At 46.8% G+C, this 19,016-nt stretch overlaps 1 protein-coding gene across 1 annotated transcript in view; it reads left to right on the top strand.

Moving 5' to 3' along the window:
- Positions 1-12,300: 12,300 nt before the first annotated feature.
- The window catches only part of NECTIN4 (nectin cell adhesion molecule 4), a gene marked incomplete in the record, with an annotated part of 115,741 nt that continues 109,025 nt past the window's right edge, over positions 12,301-19,016 (top strand). The window contains 1 exon segment of the mRNA XM_087703053.1: positions 12,301-12,692. Within this exon segment, the coding sequence (XP_087559179.1) occupies positions 12,653-12,692 (40 nt within the window).

Below are 19,016 nucleotides of genomic sequence, written 5' to 3'. Positions count from 1 at the left end.
GGGCAGGGCAAAAGAAACCAGTAGCATATCTGTCCGAAAACCTTGACCCTGTAGCTCAAGGATGGCCCACATGTATTCAAGCAATAGCAGCAGTAGCGTTATTAGTAAAGAAGAGTGAGAAAATCACAATGGGAGGGGCGCTAATTGTAAGCAGCCCACATCAAGTGAGAACATTGTTAAGACAAAAAGCTGGGAGGTGGTTGACTGATTCAAGGTTGCTGAAATATGAGGGAATGTTACTGGATCATGCTGACCTAGTCCTGACAACTGACTCAGCATTGAATCCAGCCCAATTCCTCAATAAAACCAGTTCATCTGAAAGTGAAGAAATTGAACACTGGTGTAGTGAAATAGTAGATTTAGAAACAAAAATCAGGCCAGATTTACAGGATACCCCTTTGGAAAAAGGAGAAAGATGGTATATTGATGGTTCTTCATGAGTGGTAGAAGGGAAAAGACAAAATGGATATGCTATAATCCAGGAAGGCACATGGGCTCTTCTGGAAGGGGGGAGATTGCCAAACCATTGGTCTGCACAGGCAGCCGAATTGTATGCCTTGAAAAGAGCTCTCATATTGGGGGAAAAATCAAATTTAACGGTTTACATCGACTCTAAATATGCGTTTGGAGTGGTGCAAACCTTTGGGAAGATTTGGAAGGAAAGAGGATATGTGACAAGCCAGGGAAAGGACCTATTCCACCAGCAACTAATCGAGGAGGTGTTATCAGCCCTTGCCCTGCCCCATAGAATTGCGGTAGTGCATTTGAGAGCACACCAAAAGGGAGATGAGGTTGAGAAGAAGGGAAACAGGTTGGCAGACCAGAAGCTAAAGAAGCTGGTATGAATGAAGTCGTTGAACAAATCAAAATTATGATTCCCCATGTATTTGAAATGAAGGAGATACCAATTTTTAATGAGAGAGAGGAAAACAAAATTAAACAGATGGGGGGAACGAAAGATGAAGATGGAAAATGGTGGTTACCAGATGGGAGACAAATTCTCAATTACCCCCTCATGAAACAAATCTTTGAAAGACTACACGAGGGGAGTCATTGGGGAACTCAGGCTTTGATTGATGAAGTACTAAAAAAATATGCAGGAGTAAAAGTCTATACTGCAGCACAACAAGTAACTCAAAAATGTATAATTTGTCAAAGGGTAAATAGAAATCAATTAAGGGAAAAACAAAAGGGAGGGAGGCCTTTAGCGCTCTATCCTTTCCAAAATATACAAATAGACTTCACTGAAATGCCGCAAGTGGGAAGATATAAATATTTGTTAGTTATTATAGATCATCTGACAGGATGGGTAGAAGCCTACCCTTGTTTTGATGAAACTGCTAGAACTGTTGTTAGATTATTATTAGAACATATTATACCAAGGTATGGGATTATTCAGAGAGTTGATAGTGACCAGGGAAGACACTTCACGGGGAAAATTACTCAAGGAGTGGCTAACGTATTGGGAATAAAATGGGACCTACACAGTCCATGGCATCCGCCCTCTAGTGGGAAGGTGGAAAATATGAATGGAAAGATTAAAACAATGTTGACAAAATTGTATTTGGAGACAGGAATGAATTGGACAAAAGCTTTGCCGATAGCTTTATTTAGAATAAGAACACAACCCAGGAGGGATGTGGGAGTCTCACCTTATGAAATGTTATTTGGAATGCCACTAAGGAATGCTGGGATACGAATGGGGAATTTACCTAGCAAAGACAAAGGGTTGATACAATACTTGCAAATACTGTCCCAGACTTTTGATTCTTTCAGGAAAGTGGGCTATTTAATACAGACTCCCCCATTGAGCTTCAAAGTACATTCCATTGACGTGGGAGACCAGGTGTGGATAAAGACTTGGAAGGACGATTCCCTAAAGCCAAAGTGGGATGGACCATTCCTGGTGTTGCTGATCACAGACACTGCCATCCGGACGAAAGAAAAAGGCTGGACCCACTACACCAGAGCGAAGAGAGCCAACTTGGAGGAGTCGGAAACTTGGAAGGCCTTTCAGAAGGAGCCATTGAAGTTGGTGTTGAAAAGGCAGTAATTCTTCTAAAGGAAAAGGCCCGTGAGTTCCTGGTTTGTGACCAATGTGTTGGTTCTGTTCCTGTCCATGTGAAGCTTGCTGTTGTTCCCATTGTATTGACTGTGTACTTTGTACCCACTGCCGGATCCCCTGTGACATTGTATTGATTAAACAATACCTGGCGAAATATTTTTATTATCCGGGTCTATTTCCAACTGCTCTCACCACAGACCTCCGTATTACCCCAACAGTACAGAGAGCGCTCGATAATCCCTTTTCTGACAATTATCACGCCGCCTAGGCCTATAGAAGATGAAACCACGACGCCCTTTCATCAGAGGACCGTTACCCGGGCAGGAAGCGGGATTTTGGGACTATTGGGCTCCTCGACCATCTTGCAAGCATTTCCTGTTGCATTTTCTAGGCATGACAATAATGATGGGTGTGTTACTTTTGGTGGTGTGGGGAGCATGTGAATATGAGTATCAAAATAAGGAGGGAATAGTAGAGGATTTCTATGGACCTCCCTCTAAACAGAATCGCTCAAAAAGAGAGATAAGTTTTCACCATCATGTGAAGAAACTCACAAACCCACCCGTAAACACCATTTGTATAAAAGGAGGAGGACTACAGACAGGAGAATTCCAATATTCGAAAACGACACATGAGGGATGCAATCTAACATTAGAAGTAACGGCAAAACAAACTAAGAGGCGATTGGCCTAGTCATGTAAGAATCAAAATGATGGGTGGAGAAAAGGAATTTTCGAAATATGTAAGAATGCAACTAAGAAAGATTTAGATAATGGAGACCCAAGGTGTTATTGGATTGATAAAATTTTATGGTCTAGTAGCTGCAAAATTTCAGAAGGAAGCCCTGGAGATATACAATTTCTTTGTAATAATAATAATAAGAGTCAAAACATACAATTAGGATGGAGTGGGTTGTGTAAAGTATTATGGGAACCCAGCTGGTACAATAAAAGCCCCTCTCGAACTAAAAGGGTTCCAACTGCTGTAACCAAAGTTGAGTCAGAGAACTGTTCACCCTGCATTACCAAGGCTAAGGTGGGTGAATGGACTATCAACACCTTAATATATCATACGCATCCACCCCAGGGATGTAAACCTACTAAAATGGATTGCCTTTATAACAAAACGATGTACAGTTTGTGTACCCTAAAGGGAAAAACTGTATGTTATAATCCCAATACTCCAGTTCGCCTTAACGTTACTTTATGGACAGGCTTGCCCAAGACGGGTTTTAGGAAGGATCCCGAGGGAGAGGGTAAGCTGTATTTCCTTAATTATACTATACAGTTGCAGAAGGGGAAACAACCCCTAATTCTGGTGTTTGATGCATGTACTGCCACTAAGTGGGGAAAAGGAGTGCCTTGTGGAAATCAGGCTTGGATCAATAGTTATAAAATTAATCATAAATACTTGTGTGAAACTATTCTTAACTGGGATTATGGTAATCCTAACGTTTGGATTCCTTGTGGAGGCACCACCCAGTGCTCCGGATGGAAATGTGTTTGTGATCACACAGGGGGCGGTTATAAGGGGTGCCCTTATGTAACTTCCTTCCGAAGGGGTATCGGAAATACTATCCAATTAGAAATATCCTGTAATATTCCACCCATGGTGACGTATGGTTTTGGAATTGACGGACAAGGGTTGGATCCAGAGACATATCTAACCATTAAAGTTGAGAGGATTAAAGATGGAGAAATAAAATCCCTTGGGTGGTCTGTGTATGATACTCTACGAAAATTAGATGACCCCTTACCAATAAATACTAAGGCTAATAGTTTATTTATAGAGATGGCTGAGCAGGTGGCTAAAACCTTGACTGTTAAAAACTGTTTTGTTTGTGGAGGGACTAACATGGGAGAGCAATGGCCATGGGAAGCTCTGGAGGCTGATCCGGTGACATATAATAACCTTTCGTATGCTGGTAATATCACAGCAAGAAAAGACTTCACTGGAATTGTGTGGACTCTGTCCACCAACCTGGTAGGGAGAAATTGCTTTGTTAGGAATGGATCTATTCATGTTGGGAATTTAATTTGTCTGGGAACATGGAGTCCTGACTATAGTATTTGGTCTTCTCCGGCTAATAATACTCAACCCCTACGTTTTAATATGACTAATTTGAGCTATTTGAATTCTTCTTCTATTGATGATATGTGGAAAGCATCCAATGCTATGTATTGGATTTGTGGAAAATTAGCATATGAAACTCTGCCCAAAAATTGGTCTGGTTCTTGTATTTTAGGATGGATAAAACCATCATTTTTTCTGTTGCCTATAAAAGCCCGACAGGTGTTAGGGGTCCCGCTGTATGGAAAGGTTGGTTCTCAGAGCAGAAGAAGACGAGAGTTAGAATCTAACTTGGTCTTTTCCAACTTTCTTTGTAGTGATTTCACGAAATTTGAAAATAGTGATGTTTGGAGCTCAGAAAGAATTATATGTACATATGGTAGAGCAACGTGGGCAGAGGATGGAACCTATTGGTACCGTACACCCATTTATATGATAAATAGAATTATTCGTCTCCAAGCAGTATTAGATTTGGCTGGCCAACGAATTGATAAAGCTCTTAATATTTTGTCTACTGCTACAGACAAAATAAGAACCGCAGTATATCAAAACCGTTTGGCATTAGACTATTTGTTAGCCAAGGAAGGGGGTGTATGTGGGAAGTTTAATCTATCTAACTGTTGTTTACAAATTGATGAAACTGGGGCCGTTGTGAAGCAGTTAACTGCAGAGATGCGGCAATTAACTTATAATCCTGACCAGATATGGCGGGGATTCAATTTGGATGGTGGGGGCTTTTTAGGGGGCATTTTTAGAAATTGGAAACAAGCATTGTTCATGGTTGGTATAATTTTTATTGGATTAATGATGCTGCCATGTTTAATTCCCATAATAAGAAATGTTGTCACCTCTACTGTGGGAGGCATAATACAAGCTCAGCAACATGAAAAGTCAATGATGGTATTAAAAGAAATTGGGGATCAGATCCAATTATTGGAAAGTATGAATACATTCCCTATGGAAAGTACAATAATAGAAAGAGAAAGGTTGAAAGAAATAAGGGAAAATATTAAGAAAATTGCCAAATAAGAGATGGGGGAATTGATGGAATAAAATTGAAAAAGAGTTAATATTTTGTATGACCACTAGAGGGAGTCCAAGAGGGAGTTTTAGAAAAGAAATGTGTAATCATTTGATTGGTTAAAGAAAAACAACGTTAGAAGTTGGTTGGTTAAACGTCATAATTCTATATAAGGTAATAGTTAGGGCGTTACTGTCGCTGATTGGTTTGTGACCGCCCCGATCAGGCTAGCTGATATGGGAGTAGGAGGAGTTAGGGAGGGTATAACTGCTGTTTCGCTTTCGTTGTGGGTGTGGCTCTTTCTTGTAACACACGAGGAATCCACCACACTTTGCAAACCGTTGATCAAGAGAGATTTTTAATAAAAAGAATTTTATTACTCTACTCCGAACCTCGTCTCTAGAATTCTTGTCTAGAATTCTGCAAACAATGTCCAACCCATCACGATCCCATGGACAACATTCCTCCAGACCCTCCTGTCGTCTATCATTGAAGCTCACGCTGGCTGCTTCAGTGACTCCATCCAGCCCCCTCCTTCTCTGCCATCCCCTTCTTCTTCTGCCCTCCATCATTCCCAGCATGAGGCTCTTCTCCAGGGAGTCCTTCTTCATTCTCATCAGGTGGCCAAAGTCTTTGAGTTTCCTCTTCAGGATCTGGCCTTCTAAAGAGCAGTCAGGGTTGATCTCCTCTAGGACTGACCGTTTGGGTGGCCCTGCAGTCCAAGGGACGCAGGATAGAAAGATAGATGATAGATAGATGATAGATAGATGATAGATAGATGATAGATAGATAGATAGATAGATAGATAGATAGATGATAGATAGATAGATAGATAGATAGATAGATAGATAGATAGATAGATAGATAGATAGATAGATAGATAGATAAACAGTAGTTGTTGTTAGTTGGGAAGTTGTATCCAACCCATCGCGACCCCATGGACAATGTTCCTCCAAGCCTTCCTATCCTCCACCATCCTCCAGAGCCCATTGAAGCTCATGCCAACTGGTGACTCCATCTTCTTCAGGGAGTCCTTCCTTCTCATCAGGTCCTTCCTTCTCATCAGGTGGCCAAAGTCTTTGAGTTTCCTCTTCAGGATCCGGCCTTCTAAAGAGCAGTCGGGGTTGATCTCCTCTAGGACTGACCGGTTGGATGGCCTTGCAGCCCAAGGGACTCGCAATACTGCACTCTAACCACCGCACCACCATGGCTGCGCAACCTTGCCAACTTTAAGATGGGTGGACTTCAATTCCCAGAATTCCCCAGCTAGTTGGCTAAGAAATTCTGGGAGTTGAAGTCAGCAAGGGAATTCTGAGACTTGAAGTTCACCCATGTTGCCTGTGGAATTCTGGGAGTTGAAGTCCAGACATCTTCAAGCAGCCAAGGTTGAGAAACATTGTGGTGCTACTACTGGAATGCCAAGTTAAGCAAGATTTGTTTTCAACCATGATTCACTCTTATGCAACTCGATGCTCACTCCTTCCTGGGCTGGAGTCCAACTGTGGGCCAACGCCAGCTATGCCATTGGCCACCAGAAGATGCACATAATTTTCTTGAATTTGCAGAAGGCCCGTTCGGTGTAATTTTCTGCAAGGTAAGGTGAAAAGGGCATCAGCAATGCCATTGTTCTTGAAGAGTGGGCCACTGAGTGAAAATCAATGTTTCCTCACGAGTAAGAGGTTTTGGAAAGACAATCATGATAGCTGGGCCACAATCGTCTAGCCAACATGTGCAGATCTGTACATTGGAGAAACAAAACAACCACTTCACAAATGTGTGGCAGAGCATAGGAGACCAAACCCATCAAAGGAGGATCCAGCGGCCCAACTACATTTGGATGTAGTGTTGACTTCAATCTGGACAATGCTAGAAGGGAAGGGGGGTGTCTGGACTTCCTTGGTTTCCCCACCCCCCCTTGAAAACATTTCACTTCTCATCCAAGAAGGTTCTTCAGTTCTGGCTGAATGGGAAGGAACAGAAGGATTTATATTCTTATATTCTGGTGGTTAGGTGGGTTGATACTCATTTTCTGAGGGTCATTGGGTGCACTTGTGAGTACCAACAAGTGTGGGACTTCTTGGAACTGCTGGAAGGACTGTGTTGTGTACAGGTTATGTATCCCTCCCCCTCTGTTGGTAGGCTGCTCAATTTTAATGCCAATGGCCTCTTTGACCCCGCTTTCAAGCCAGAGGTCCTCTCTGTCCAGAATGTTCTCAAAAGAGCAGCATTTGTCTTTCAAATGCAGAGGGACCGCTGGATCTTCCCTTGGTGGGTTTGTTCTGCTGTGTTTTACCACAAATTTGTGAAGTGGTTATTTCGTTTCTCCAACCTACAGGTCTGCCCATGTCTCGCTGCATGTACCCCATGGCTCAGTTTGCGCCTGGGTGTTTTATCCTTGGGGTGGACAAGCTTCTGCCTTAATGTATTCTTGGACTAAAAAGTGTACACATATGTTGTATTGTGTTGAAAAAAATACAACACAGTGCTTTCAGCAGTCCCAAGAAAGCTCTGCACGGTTCACCGACAAATGCGTGTTCGACAAAAGCGTGCCGACGAAACCACGGTGAGAAAACCGTGAGGTCGAAATCGCGCCAACAACAGCGCACCTTCAACAAGCAACTAATAACAACCCTAACCCTAACCCTAACCCTAACCCTAACCCTAACCCTAACCCTAACCCTAACCCTAACCCTAACCCTAACCCTAACCCTAACCCTAACCCTAACCCTAACCCTAACCCTAACCCTAATCCTAACCCTAACCCTAACCCTAACCCTAACCCTAACCCTAACCCTACCCTAACCCTAACCCTAACCCTAACCCTAACCCTAACCCTAACCCTACCCTAACCCTAACCCTAACCCTAACCCTAACCCTAACCCTAACCCTAACCCTAACCCTAACCCTAACCCTACCCTAACCCTAACCCTAACCCTAACCCTACCCTAACCCTAACCCTAACCCTAACCCTAACCCTAACCCTAACCCTAACCCTAACCCTAACCCTAACCCTACCCTAACCCTTACCTTAACTTAAATCGTGCTTTTGTGGGCGCAGTTTTGTCAGCGCATTGTTGTGGGCCCGTTTATGACATCGCAGTGTTCTCGCCACGGTTTCGTCAGTGCCTTTTGACGTGCGCGCATTTGTCGGGTCACAGCTCTGCACCCATTTGCACTATTCAGGTGACCCCCAAGGATACAGATAAACCTCTAGTGGCTCAATGACTCTCCAAGAGACTGCTAACAACCAGAGGACTGCAAGGAATATAAATCCTTCCATTCCCTACCATTCAGTCAGAACTGAGGAAACTTCTTGGATGAGAAGCAAAACATCTTCAAGGGGTGGGGGGGAAATAACTAAGAAAGTCTTTTGGAAAAAGCACCTTTGTGACAAGCATATCCTGGCTGGCTGAGATCTCCATCCATGTAGAGTGCTAGCTGGTTGCTTTCCAATGTAGGTGGGCTTCCCATCTCAGATTTAGCAGAATTGGAAGGCACCTTGGAGGTCATCTAGTCCAACCCCCCCACCCAAGCAGGAGGCTCTTCACCATTTCTGACAAAAGGCACTCCAGTCTCTTCTTGAAAGCTTCCAGGAATGAAGCTCCCACAACTTCCAAAGGCAACTTCTCTTCCATGGGTTGATGGTCCTCCCTGTCAGGAAATTCCTCCTTATTTCCAGGTTGAATCTCTCCGTGGTCAGTTTCCATCCATTCTTCCTTCTCTGGCCTTCAGGTGTCTTGGAGAATACCTTGACCCCCTTCCTCCTCTCTTGGGCAGCCCCTCAAATATTTCTTGTCTCCCCTGGTCCTTCTCTTCCCTAGACTAGCCAGGCCCAGTTTCTGTATGTTTTAGTTTCCAGTCCCCTAATCATCCTGGTTATCCTCACTTTGCCAACACAACCAGAAACTTCATCACTAAGCAAGACGGTCAGTGAGTTAAGTAAGCTAAGTTGCCATGTGATTTGGGTTGAGTAAAGTGTGTGTAAACGGAGCCATTGTGCTTTCTCCAGAAGTATAATTTCCAGACGACACAAATCTAGTTCCCAGCTAGATGGCAGCAAAGACTTAAAATATTCTGAATATTTTGCTTGCTGCCATGGAATCTTCTGCCAGGTTCTTGCAAGCGAGGGGGTTATAAAGCACGCAAAAAGTTTTAAAGAGCCAGTTTTGGTGTCATGGCGAAGGCATTCGGGTAATAACCAGGAGGCGGTGAGTTCTAGTCCTGCCTTAGGAATGACGCCAGGTGCACAATTTTGGGCCAGTCCCTTTCTCTCAGTCCTAAAAACAAAGCAATGGCAACCACTTCTGAAAAACCTTGCAAAGAAAACCTCAGGGCTGTGTCCAAACAGCCTCTGAAAAAACATGATTGAATACAGAATGGAATTGGAAGGGACCTTGGAGGTCTTCTAGTCCACCCCCTGCCTAAGTTCATAGAATCACAGAATCTAGGGCTCAAAGGGACCTTGGAGATCTTGCAGTCCATCCCCCTGCTCAAGCTGATAGAACCATAGCATCTAGGGCTGGAAGGGACCTTGGAGGTCTTCCAGTCCACTCCCTGCTCAAGCAGGAGACCATTACAGAATTGGAAGGGACCTTGGAGGTCTTCTAGTCCAGCCCCTTTGCTCAAGCAGGAGACCCTTAGAGAATAACAGAGTCGGAAGGGACCTTGGAGGTCTTCTAGTCCAGCCCCTTTGCTCAAGCAGGAGACCCTTAGAGAATAACAGAGTTGGAAGGGACCTTGGAGGTCTTCTAATTGAGCCCCTTTGCTCAAGCAGGAGATCCTTACAGAATAACAGAGTTGGAAGGGACCTTGGAGGTCTTCTAGTCCAGCCCCTTTGCTCAAGCAGGAGATCCTTACAGAAAAACAGAGTTGGAAGGGACCTTGGAGGTCTTCTAGTCCAGCCCCTTTGCTCAAGCAGGAGACCCTTAGAGAATAACAGAGTTGGAAGGGACCTTGGAGGTTTTCTAGTCCAGCCCCTTTGCTCAAGGACGAGATCCTTACAGAATAACAGAGTTGGAGGGGACCTTGGAGGTCTTCTAGTCCAGCCCCTTTGCTCAAGCAGGAGACCCTTAGAGAATAACAGAGTTGGAAGGGACCTTGGAGGTCTTCTAGTCCAGCCCCTTTGCTCAAGGACGAGATCCTTACAGAATAACAGAGTTGGAAGGGACCTTGGAGGTCTTCTAGTCCAGCCCCTTTGCTCAAACTCAATTTCATAGAGAGAAACATCAGGACTGTGATTGACCTTGGGGGGGGGCTGACTGGGTGGGTGTGGCCAATTGGCCAACAGCTTGACACCACTCCCCAAACAGCTGGCATGTTTCCTCTTTGTATTGGGTAGACTGGGCTGAAACGATGCAGACCAGCTGCTTACATTTTCCAGGATGGCCCGCGGCCCGGATCCGGCCCACGGGCCATGAGTTTGCCGATCCCTTGCTAATACCCTTCCAGACCGACGGCAGCCCCATCTCTTTCCGGCAAAGAGCGTGTGGCTTTAAAAGCAGACAGCAGCACAAATGGAAATCGTCCTCGGAGCAGCCGTTCCAGTCAGCAAGATTTCGCTTCCTGCAGAGCAGGTCGGGCAGCCGGGCGCGAAGGCGGGCAGGGCCGGCGTGTCCTTTTCACGGGTGCCGGAGAAGGAATTTCAGCAGGTGTGTCTGCCAGCCAGCTTCCCTCCCAGCGGATGAGCAGAGATAAAAATCTGTGGCCACTGGAGCTGGGTGGGGCCTGCCATGTTCAGGGGCTGGTATCACCTTTTGATGCATTCTTTTGATGCTGCTAGTCCTCAAGGGGACTCATTAAAAAGGAAAACACAGATAAAACTATTAAAAGAGCAAAGCCAGGCTTCACAAAAAAAGGGGGGGGGGGAATATCACACCTTCAACCCAATGGAAGCCGCCCAAAACTGCTTGATAAGTGAGACGGGCGGCATCTAAATACATAAAATAACAACAGGCAGTCCTGGACTTACGACCATTTGTTTAGTGACCATTCAAAGTTACAACGGCACAGAAACAAAGGCACTTATGACCGTTTCTCAGATTTACGACCCATGCAGTGTTCCCAGGGGTCATGTGATCAAAATTGAGCCCCTTGGCAACTGACTCGTACTTATGACGGTTACAACATCCTGAGGGGTGGGGGTGGGGTCATGTGATGCCTTTTTGCAACCTTCTGACCAGCAATATCCATGTGGGGAAGCCAGATTCATTTAACAACTGCGTTACTCACTTAACAGTTGCGGTGATTCACTGAGCAGCGGTGGCAAGAAAGATAAAAATGGAGCAAAACTCAATAATTGTCTCGCTTAGCAACGAAGATATTGGTTCAATTGTGGCCATAAATCGAGGACCCTCTGCAATCCATCAATGAACAGCTTGATTGCAATAAGCGACTGCCATTCAACTGCTGGGGGCACATCTGGATGGGCTCAAGGGAGCCCAGGGATTCTAGGGCTTTGAAGCATGTTTCTTTTGAAAAACAGTGTGTACAGGTGGTCCTCGCTTTACGGTCACAATGGGGCTCTGACTTTCCCTCGTGAGACGAGGCAATCGTTAAGCGAGGCACTCTTGATTTTTTTTTGCGGTTCAGCAAATTGCGAATCTGTCACTAAGCGAATCCCATGGACTTTGCATGTCAGAAACTAGGTCACAACTGGTAACCCCGAGATGCTACGACCGTTGTAAATGCACACCAGTTGCCAAGCACATGAATTTTGATCACATGGTGCTCCTCTTCATCCGAGAACCGGTTGCAAGTCGATTCCCCCTCCCAGTGTCGTCGTAATTATGCACTGTCACTAAATGAACCGGTTGCAAATGGAGCCCAGGAAAGAAATCAACCCACATTGGTCCTTCAGGCCTCCGACGTCCCATCTTTAGGGGTCTTCAGAGCCCCCCCCCCCAAATCCCCCATTTTGGCACCCAGCCTCGACGTTGCCACCCCAGGAATTGTGATGACTTCACAGGGCCGCGGAGGGCTCTGGCACCCTCCCGCCAAGGCTTTTCCCTTTATAAACGAAACCTCACCCCCCCTTTTGAGAAACACCTGTTCAAACTTGCTAAACAGGTTAACATTTCTTCCCCTCCCTCCGGTCCTGTGTGTGGGAAACAGGTTGCAGAGTTTCAAAACACAAGCAGGAGCCACACTCGGAGGAGGTCACCACAACTTTCGTGCCGGATCTGGAAGTTGAAGCTCCCCCACCCCACCCCCGGATGCCTGCTGAAGACACCCGTGGCCCCCAGCCTCCTCCAAACAGCCCCCCCAGTGGGTGACAACACCATGGGACGCTGTGCTTCTCTCCTGCGGGTGTGAGCGGCGGTGTGTGGGTGTGGGGGACACACACACAAGCGGAGAGCGTGGCCGATTCCTTCGCTCGGGGTGAGAAGAAGCAAGGACGGATCGCAGAGCTTGGCAAGGGGAAGACCAAGACTTTTGGGGGAAGTGTGCAAGGCACGTTTTGACCCCCCCTGGCACCACCAATACCCCCTTGGCACACCATGCTGTGGAAGGTCTGTCTGCTGGTCGTGCCCATCACCGGTAAGTCCTCGGCTTTTCTCTCTTTCTCCTTTCCTTAATTTTTCTCCGCCACGCCGGGAATTGTCACCCTGGGCTCCTCTCTCTGGATGCTTCCCGCCCGAAGAAAATTGGACATTGACTAACAGTTTTGTGATTGACAGTTGGGCCAAATCTTTTGCTTTGCTTTGGGGGAGCCTCTTTCGGGTGGGGCCGGGTGCAACCCCTCCTCCCCCATCCCTTTTGCCCCCCTGGTTTTTTGCACCGATGGAGAAAGTGTGCAAGGAGGCACCTGGTTCTTGGGGAGAAATTCAGTTCCGAGCAGATCTGTTGAGGCTGGTTTGTTTATTGCACCATTGGCTTGTTCACTACAGAGAGTCCTCGACTTACGACTATTCACTCAGTGGCCAAAGCTACACTGAAAAGAGTGGCTTACGACTGTTTTTCACACCTGCAGTATCCCACATAGTCACAAGAGCAAAATAAATAAATAAATAAATCAGACGGACTCATAGTTACGACGGTCACCGTTTCTCGGGGTCACGTGTTAACTTTTGGTGGCCTTTTGGAGTGCGAAGGGGGAAGCCCGATTCACTTAACAAACAGGTTCCTCTCTTGAGGGTGATTCACTTAATGGCAGTGGAATGAAAAGTCGTAAAACGAGACAAAATTCACCTAAGGAATGTTTCCCTCGGCAACAGAAAAATGTGGGTTCAGCTGCGGTCGTAAATTGAGGACTGCCTGTAGTGTGTGTAATCGGTTTTATTGATCAGTTCGATTTGTTGCGAAGGTTGGGGGTAGAATTCATATGTTTTTTTAGGGATGTTGAGGTGCAGGATTTTCGCTTTTCTGCAGGGGAAGGAATCTCCCGAAATATCTGAAGGAACAAGCCGACATGAATGTTAGTTTTCCCAACTGGGATCAAGAAGTAAACTCTCTCAGGCATCGCGGGCTGGAGTTAGGAATTGGCACCAGCAGCCATTGAAAATCCTCCAACCTGCGAATTAATTGTCCCGTAAATGAATTGTCAGGGAAAACGGAGCTGGTTTGGCTTTGCCAGCAAGGGAAAACAATCAAAGAAAGTTGGCAGGCATCCGTTAGGCGGAGCCAGGGCAAGGCTGGGTTGCCAAGTTGGCAGCGCCAAGCTTTATTTGAAAGAAACGCAAAACACAACACGGGGGTTTCTTAATCTCTCCATAAAGATCTTTTCATAGGGCGAACGAGAATTGTTTTCTGTTTTTTTTTTAAAAAAATCGCGTAAATCCCCATCGGCGTGAAGCTCTACCGAGAACCTAAAATTTGACGCTTCTTTTGGAGGAAGATGCTTCATTTTCCGCTTCTCTTATGGTCTCGAGTCTTCGCGCAAAAGGCAAATTTGGGTGAAACTGCCCAGTTTCTGTTGTTTTCAGCTTCTGGATCCGTCGCTTGCCTCTACAGAAAAGGGACAGAGAAGGCGTGAGGAGGGGGCGATGCTGGGAAAAGGCCAGCTGAATAACTTAGAGCAACGTTTTCCAAATTTGGGGACTTGGAGATGGGTGGACTTCAATTCTCAGAATTCTCTTATTTATAAGCACTTCAGTCAAGCCATGTTGGAGCCTTCATCCCAGTGCTTCTCTACCTCTGGTACTTGAAGGCGGGTGGATTTCAACTCCTAAAATTAAAGCATGCTGGCTGGGGAATTCTGGGAGTTGAAGCCCATCTATATTAAAACCTGCTGGCTGGAGGATTCTGGGAGTTGACGACCACCCATCTTCATGTGCCTGAGATTGAAAAATCCTGCTTTCTCCTGACCAATTGATGCAAAGTTTTCATGTCACCATTTACAACCAGCAATGCTCCTGCCCATGTGCAGAGTTCCCAACTGCATGGGGCCGCTGGGGGAAGCTCTCTCTGTGAAGTTTCCCCAGCGGGAAATTTTGCCAGATCAGGAAATACTCCGCGAGGGATGGTAGACCCCGGACCTTCCCCACTCCAGCACTCAAGCCCCCTCCCCAAAGTGGCCGACACCCAATGAGGTTGCCCTTGTGTTTACATGGCCCACTGAGCCAGGATCAGCCCAACGGACGGGTGACTCAGCCTGCGGGGGATGAGGATCCCGAAAAACTGGTTTGGAGAGATAACCACGGATAAAGATGTCGTGACAGCTGAGGTTGTGTGTGTGATTTCTCTGCGGAGTCTCTACCTGTTGGGCTGCGTGGCCTCTCCCCTCCCCTCCCTGGCATCAGCCGCTCTGCAGTGACTCGGCAGGTTTTCTGCACCGGAGCTGCTGACTCAGGCTTCTTGCTGGGTGCCCGCAGGGGCCCTGGCAACCCCTGAGTCACCGTGCCAGCCTGGGAAAAGGGGCAGGCCGGCAGAGCCCGGCTGGGGGGAGGGGGGGGTCAGCAGAATGGCAAACCAGTTGCCCTGCCTTCCTCCCTTTTTCCTTCCTTCCTTCAACTCCCAGAATCCCCCAGCCAGCCACGTTTTGGAAGGAAGGAAGGAAGGAAGGAAGGAAGGAAGGAAGGAAGGAAGGAAGGAGGAAAAAGGGGGGGGAAACGGGGCTAGGTGAGAATGCAGAATGCTGCTTGAATTGCAAAGTGTAGCAGGAAATGCCCAGTGTCACCAAAGTGCCAGTCTTCTTTGCACACGCATGGAATGCACAGACCTACTTGCCCTTTCCTCCTTGACCACACACACACACACACACACACACACACACACTCACACAGTGGGAAAGTTGGCTTTGTTGTTACATATCCTTGAAAGAGGCTGGGGATGGCAGGGTGTGTGTGTGTGTGTGTGTGTGTGTGTGTGTGTGTGTGTGTGTTTTCAATGGCTGAGGGTGTAGGATGTGCCGTCCGGAGTCTGCAGAGCGAAAGACCTGAGCAGCTACATTCACACAACCTTTCGATTAATATTCCAGTTGCCTTCCTTCGTCCATTTTCCCTTCCGTCTGTCCGTCTGTCCGTCCGTCCGTCCTTCCTTCCTTCCTTCCTTCCTTCCTTCCTTCCTTCCCTTCCTTCAGATGACAGATTAACAGAACAGAGTTGGAAGGGACCTTATGTCATCTAGTCCAACCTGCCCTATACCTCCACTCTTTCCTTCCTTCCCTCCTCCCTTTCCTTCCTTCTTTTCTTTCCTCCTTCCTTCCCTCTCTCTCTCTCCATCCCTTCTTTTCTTCCCTTCTTCCCTCCTTCCTTCCTCGCTTTCTTCCCTCCTTCCTTCCTAGCTTCCTTCCCTCTCTCCCTCCCTTCTTTTTCCTTCCTTCTTTCTCCTTCCTTCTTTTCTTTCCTTCTTCCTTCCCTCCTTTCTAGCTTCCTTCCTTCCCTCTCCCTCCCTCCTTTTTCCTCTGACTTCCTATCAGTGAGGACAATTAACCAGTGGAACAGCTTGCCACCAGAAATCATGGGTGCTTCATCACTGAAAGATTTTAAAAAGAATCTAGAGACAGTCACTTATATGAAATGGTTACGCTTCTCCTGCTTGGGCAGGGGGCTGGACTAGAAGACCTCGAAGGTCCCTTCCAGCTCTATTCTATTCTATTTGGGCTTTAGCACACCTTCCTACCTATCTTCCCTCCTTCCTTCCTAGCTTCCTTCCTTCCCTCTCTCCCCCTTCTTTTTCCTCCCTTCTTTTTTTCCTTCTTCCCTCCCTCCCTCCCTCTTCTCCTCCCTTTCCTTCCCCTTTTCCTTCCCTCGATGTGCCAATTTGGACAAAGCTGACTATTCAATTCATTCACAATTCAATCTACAGGCAGTCCTCGACTTAAAACAGCTCATTTAAGTGACCGTTCAAAGTTGCAGTGCCACTGAAAAAAACTGACTTACAACCATTTTTCACGCTTACGGCCGTTGCAGCATCCCCAGGATCCAAATTCAGATGCTGGGCAAAAGAAGGAGGACTTCCTATAATTTTCCTCTGAAAATCCAGAGGACTGCAAAGAATATAAATACTTCTGTTACCTGGAGGATCCTATATGGCAGTGGTTCCCAAACTTGGCAACTTTAAGACTTGTGGACTTCAACTCCCAGAATTCTCCAGCCAGCTGGAGAATTCTGGGAGTTGAAGTCCACAAGTCTTAAAGTTGCCAAGTTTGGGAACCGCTGCTATATGGTGACCTGGGTGATAGAGGAATCTCTGCGGATGCTTCCAAAACAGCAACGCTCAATCTTGGCAACTTTAAGCCATGTGGACTTCGACTTCTGGGAGTTGACATCCACATGTCTTAACCTGTGCTGAGGTTGCAAAGCCTTCGTCCACTGCAAAAGCTGGAAATCTCTTTAATCCAGATTGATTTAATTTTGAGCCTTGGGCCTCGTCCAAAAAAAGTCAACTCAGTGGAGAGAAAAGTAAGAGTTTCACACTTCAGGCAAGGAAAACCACACACACTGAGGTGTAGAATAGGCAGTAACAGCAGCAAAATAGGAGAGAAATCTAGACGCCCTACTACTGCAGGGATGCCCCAAACTTGGGAACTTTAAGAACTTGTGGACTTCAACTCCCAGAATTCCCCAGCCAGTGAGGCCACACCTGGAAGTTGAGACTCTGGAAAGAGGGCAGAGAAGAGCAACCAGGATGATGAAGGGACTGGAGGCTAAAACAGATGATGAACGTTTGCAGGAACTGGGCCTGGCTGGTCTAGGGAAGAGAAGGACCAGGGGAGACAGGAGAGCATCTTCCAATATTTGAGGGGCTGCCCCAGAGAGGAGGAAGGGGGTCAATCTTTTCTCCAAAGCACCCAAAGGCCAGAGAAAGAAGAATGGATGGAAACTGAATAAGAAGAGATTCAACCTGGAAATAAGGAGGAATTTCCTGACAGGGAGAACAATCAACCAGTGGAACTGAAGTTGCCTTCAAAAGTTGTGGGAGCTTCATCCCTGGAGGCTTTCAAGAAGAGACTGGACTGCCACCTGTCATAAAGGGTGTAGGGACTCCTGCTTGGGCAGGGGGTTGGACTAGATGACCTCCAAGGCCCCTTCCAATTCTGCTAAATGTTGAGACTCTAGAAAGAGGGCAGAGAAGAGCAACCAGGATGATGAGGGGACTGGAGGCTCAAACAGACGATGGACGGTTGCAGCAACTGGGCCTGGCTGGTCTAGGGAAGAGAAGGACCAGGGGAGACAGGAGAGCATCTTCCAATATTTGGGGGGCTGCCACAAAGAAGAGGTGGGGGCCAAATTGTTCTCCAAAGCACCAGAAGGCAGGACAAGAAGTAACGGATGGAAACTAATGAAGGAGAGAAGCAACCTGAAATTAAGGAGAAGCTTCCTGACAGTGAAAAGCATTAATCCGTAGATTGACTTGCCTCCAGAGGTTTTGGGAGCTCCGTCAGTGGAGGCTTTCAAGAAGAGACTGGACTGCCATTTGTCCTGGAAGGGTGTAGGGTCCCCTGCTTGAGCAGGGGGTTGGCCTAGAAGGCCTGTAAGGTCTGGGCAGGAGGTAGTCCTCGACTTACAACAATTCATTTCGCTACCAAATGAACCTGCCATGGCAATTTACAATCTGTCCTCACACTTGTGGAAGGTCTCCGAAGGTCACCAGATCAAAATTTGGGCAGCTACCAAATGGCAGGTGTCCCTAATGGCTACAGCATCCCTCGGTCACCTGGTCATATTTTGCCACTTTCCCAGCTAGCTCTAGACAAGGAAAGTCAAGGGGCGAAGCTGGATTCGCTTAATGACTGTAAGGTTAAAAGGCAAAGGCAAAGGTTCCCCTTGCACATCTGTGCTAGTCATTCCTGACTCTAGGGGGCGGTGCTCATCTCCGTTGCAAAGCCGAAGAGCCAGCGCTGTCCGAAGATGTCTTCGTGGTCATGTGGCCAGCATGACTCAACGCCGAAGGGACACAGAACGCTGTTCCCTTCCCACCAAAGGTGGTTCCTATTTTCCTACTTGCATTTTTACGTGCTTTCAAACTGCTAGGATGGCAGAAGCTGAGACAAGTCACAGGAGCTCACTCTGTTATGCGGCGCTAGGGATTCGAACCACCAAACTGCTAACCTTTCCGATTGACAATCACTCTGACCCTAAGGTTAGATAGATACAAATTAGTAGAGTTGGAAGGGACCTTGTAGGTTATCTAATCCAGCCCCCCCCTCCGCCTAAGCAGGGAACCTTACACCCTTTCTGACAGAAGGCAGTCCAGTCTCTTCTTGAAAGCCTCCAGGGAAGAAACTCCCACAACTTCCGAAGGCAACTTCTGTTCCATAGGTTGATTGTTCTGGTTCCACCACAAAAGCGCGTAGGACAAAATCGCGCTCGACAAAAGCGCGCTGTGACGTCATCACAGCGCGACGAAAAAGATCGAAAAAATGTAAAAATAAAGCTAAAACCTTCCCCTAACCCCCCCAAACCTAACCCTAAACCTAAC

Source organism: Thamnophis sirtalis, unplaced genomic scaffold (assembly GCF_051295495.1).
Source record: "Thamnophis sirtalis isolate CommonGarterSnake01/CBP01778 unplaced genomic scaffold, rThaSir2_p1.2 scaffold_19, whole genome shotgun sequence".
Lineage (NCBI taxonomy): Eukaryota > Metazoa > Chordata > Lepidosauria > Squamata > Natricidae > Thamnophis > Thamnophis sirtalis.
The sequence above is the reverse complement of the archived record's forward strand: the minus strand, read 5'-3'. Positions and strand labels throughout refer to the sequence as shown.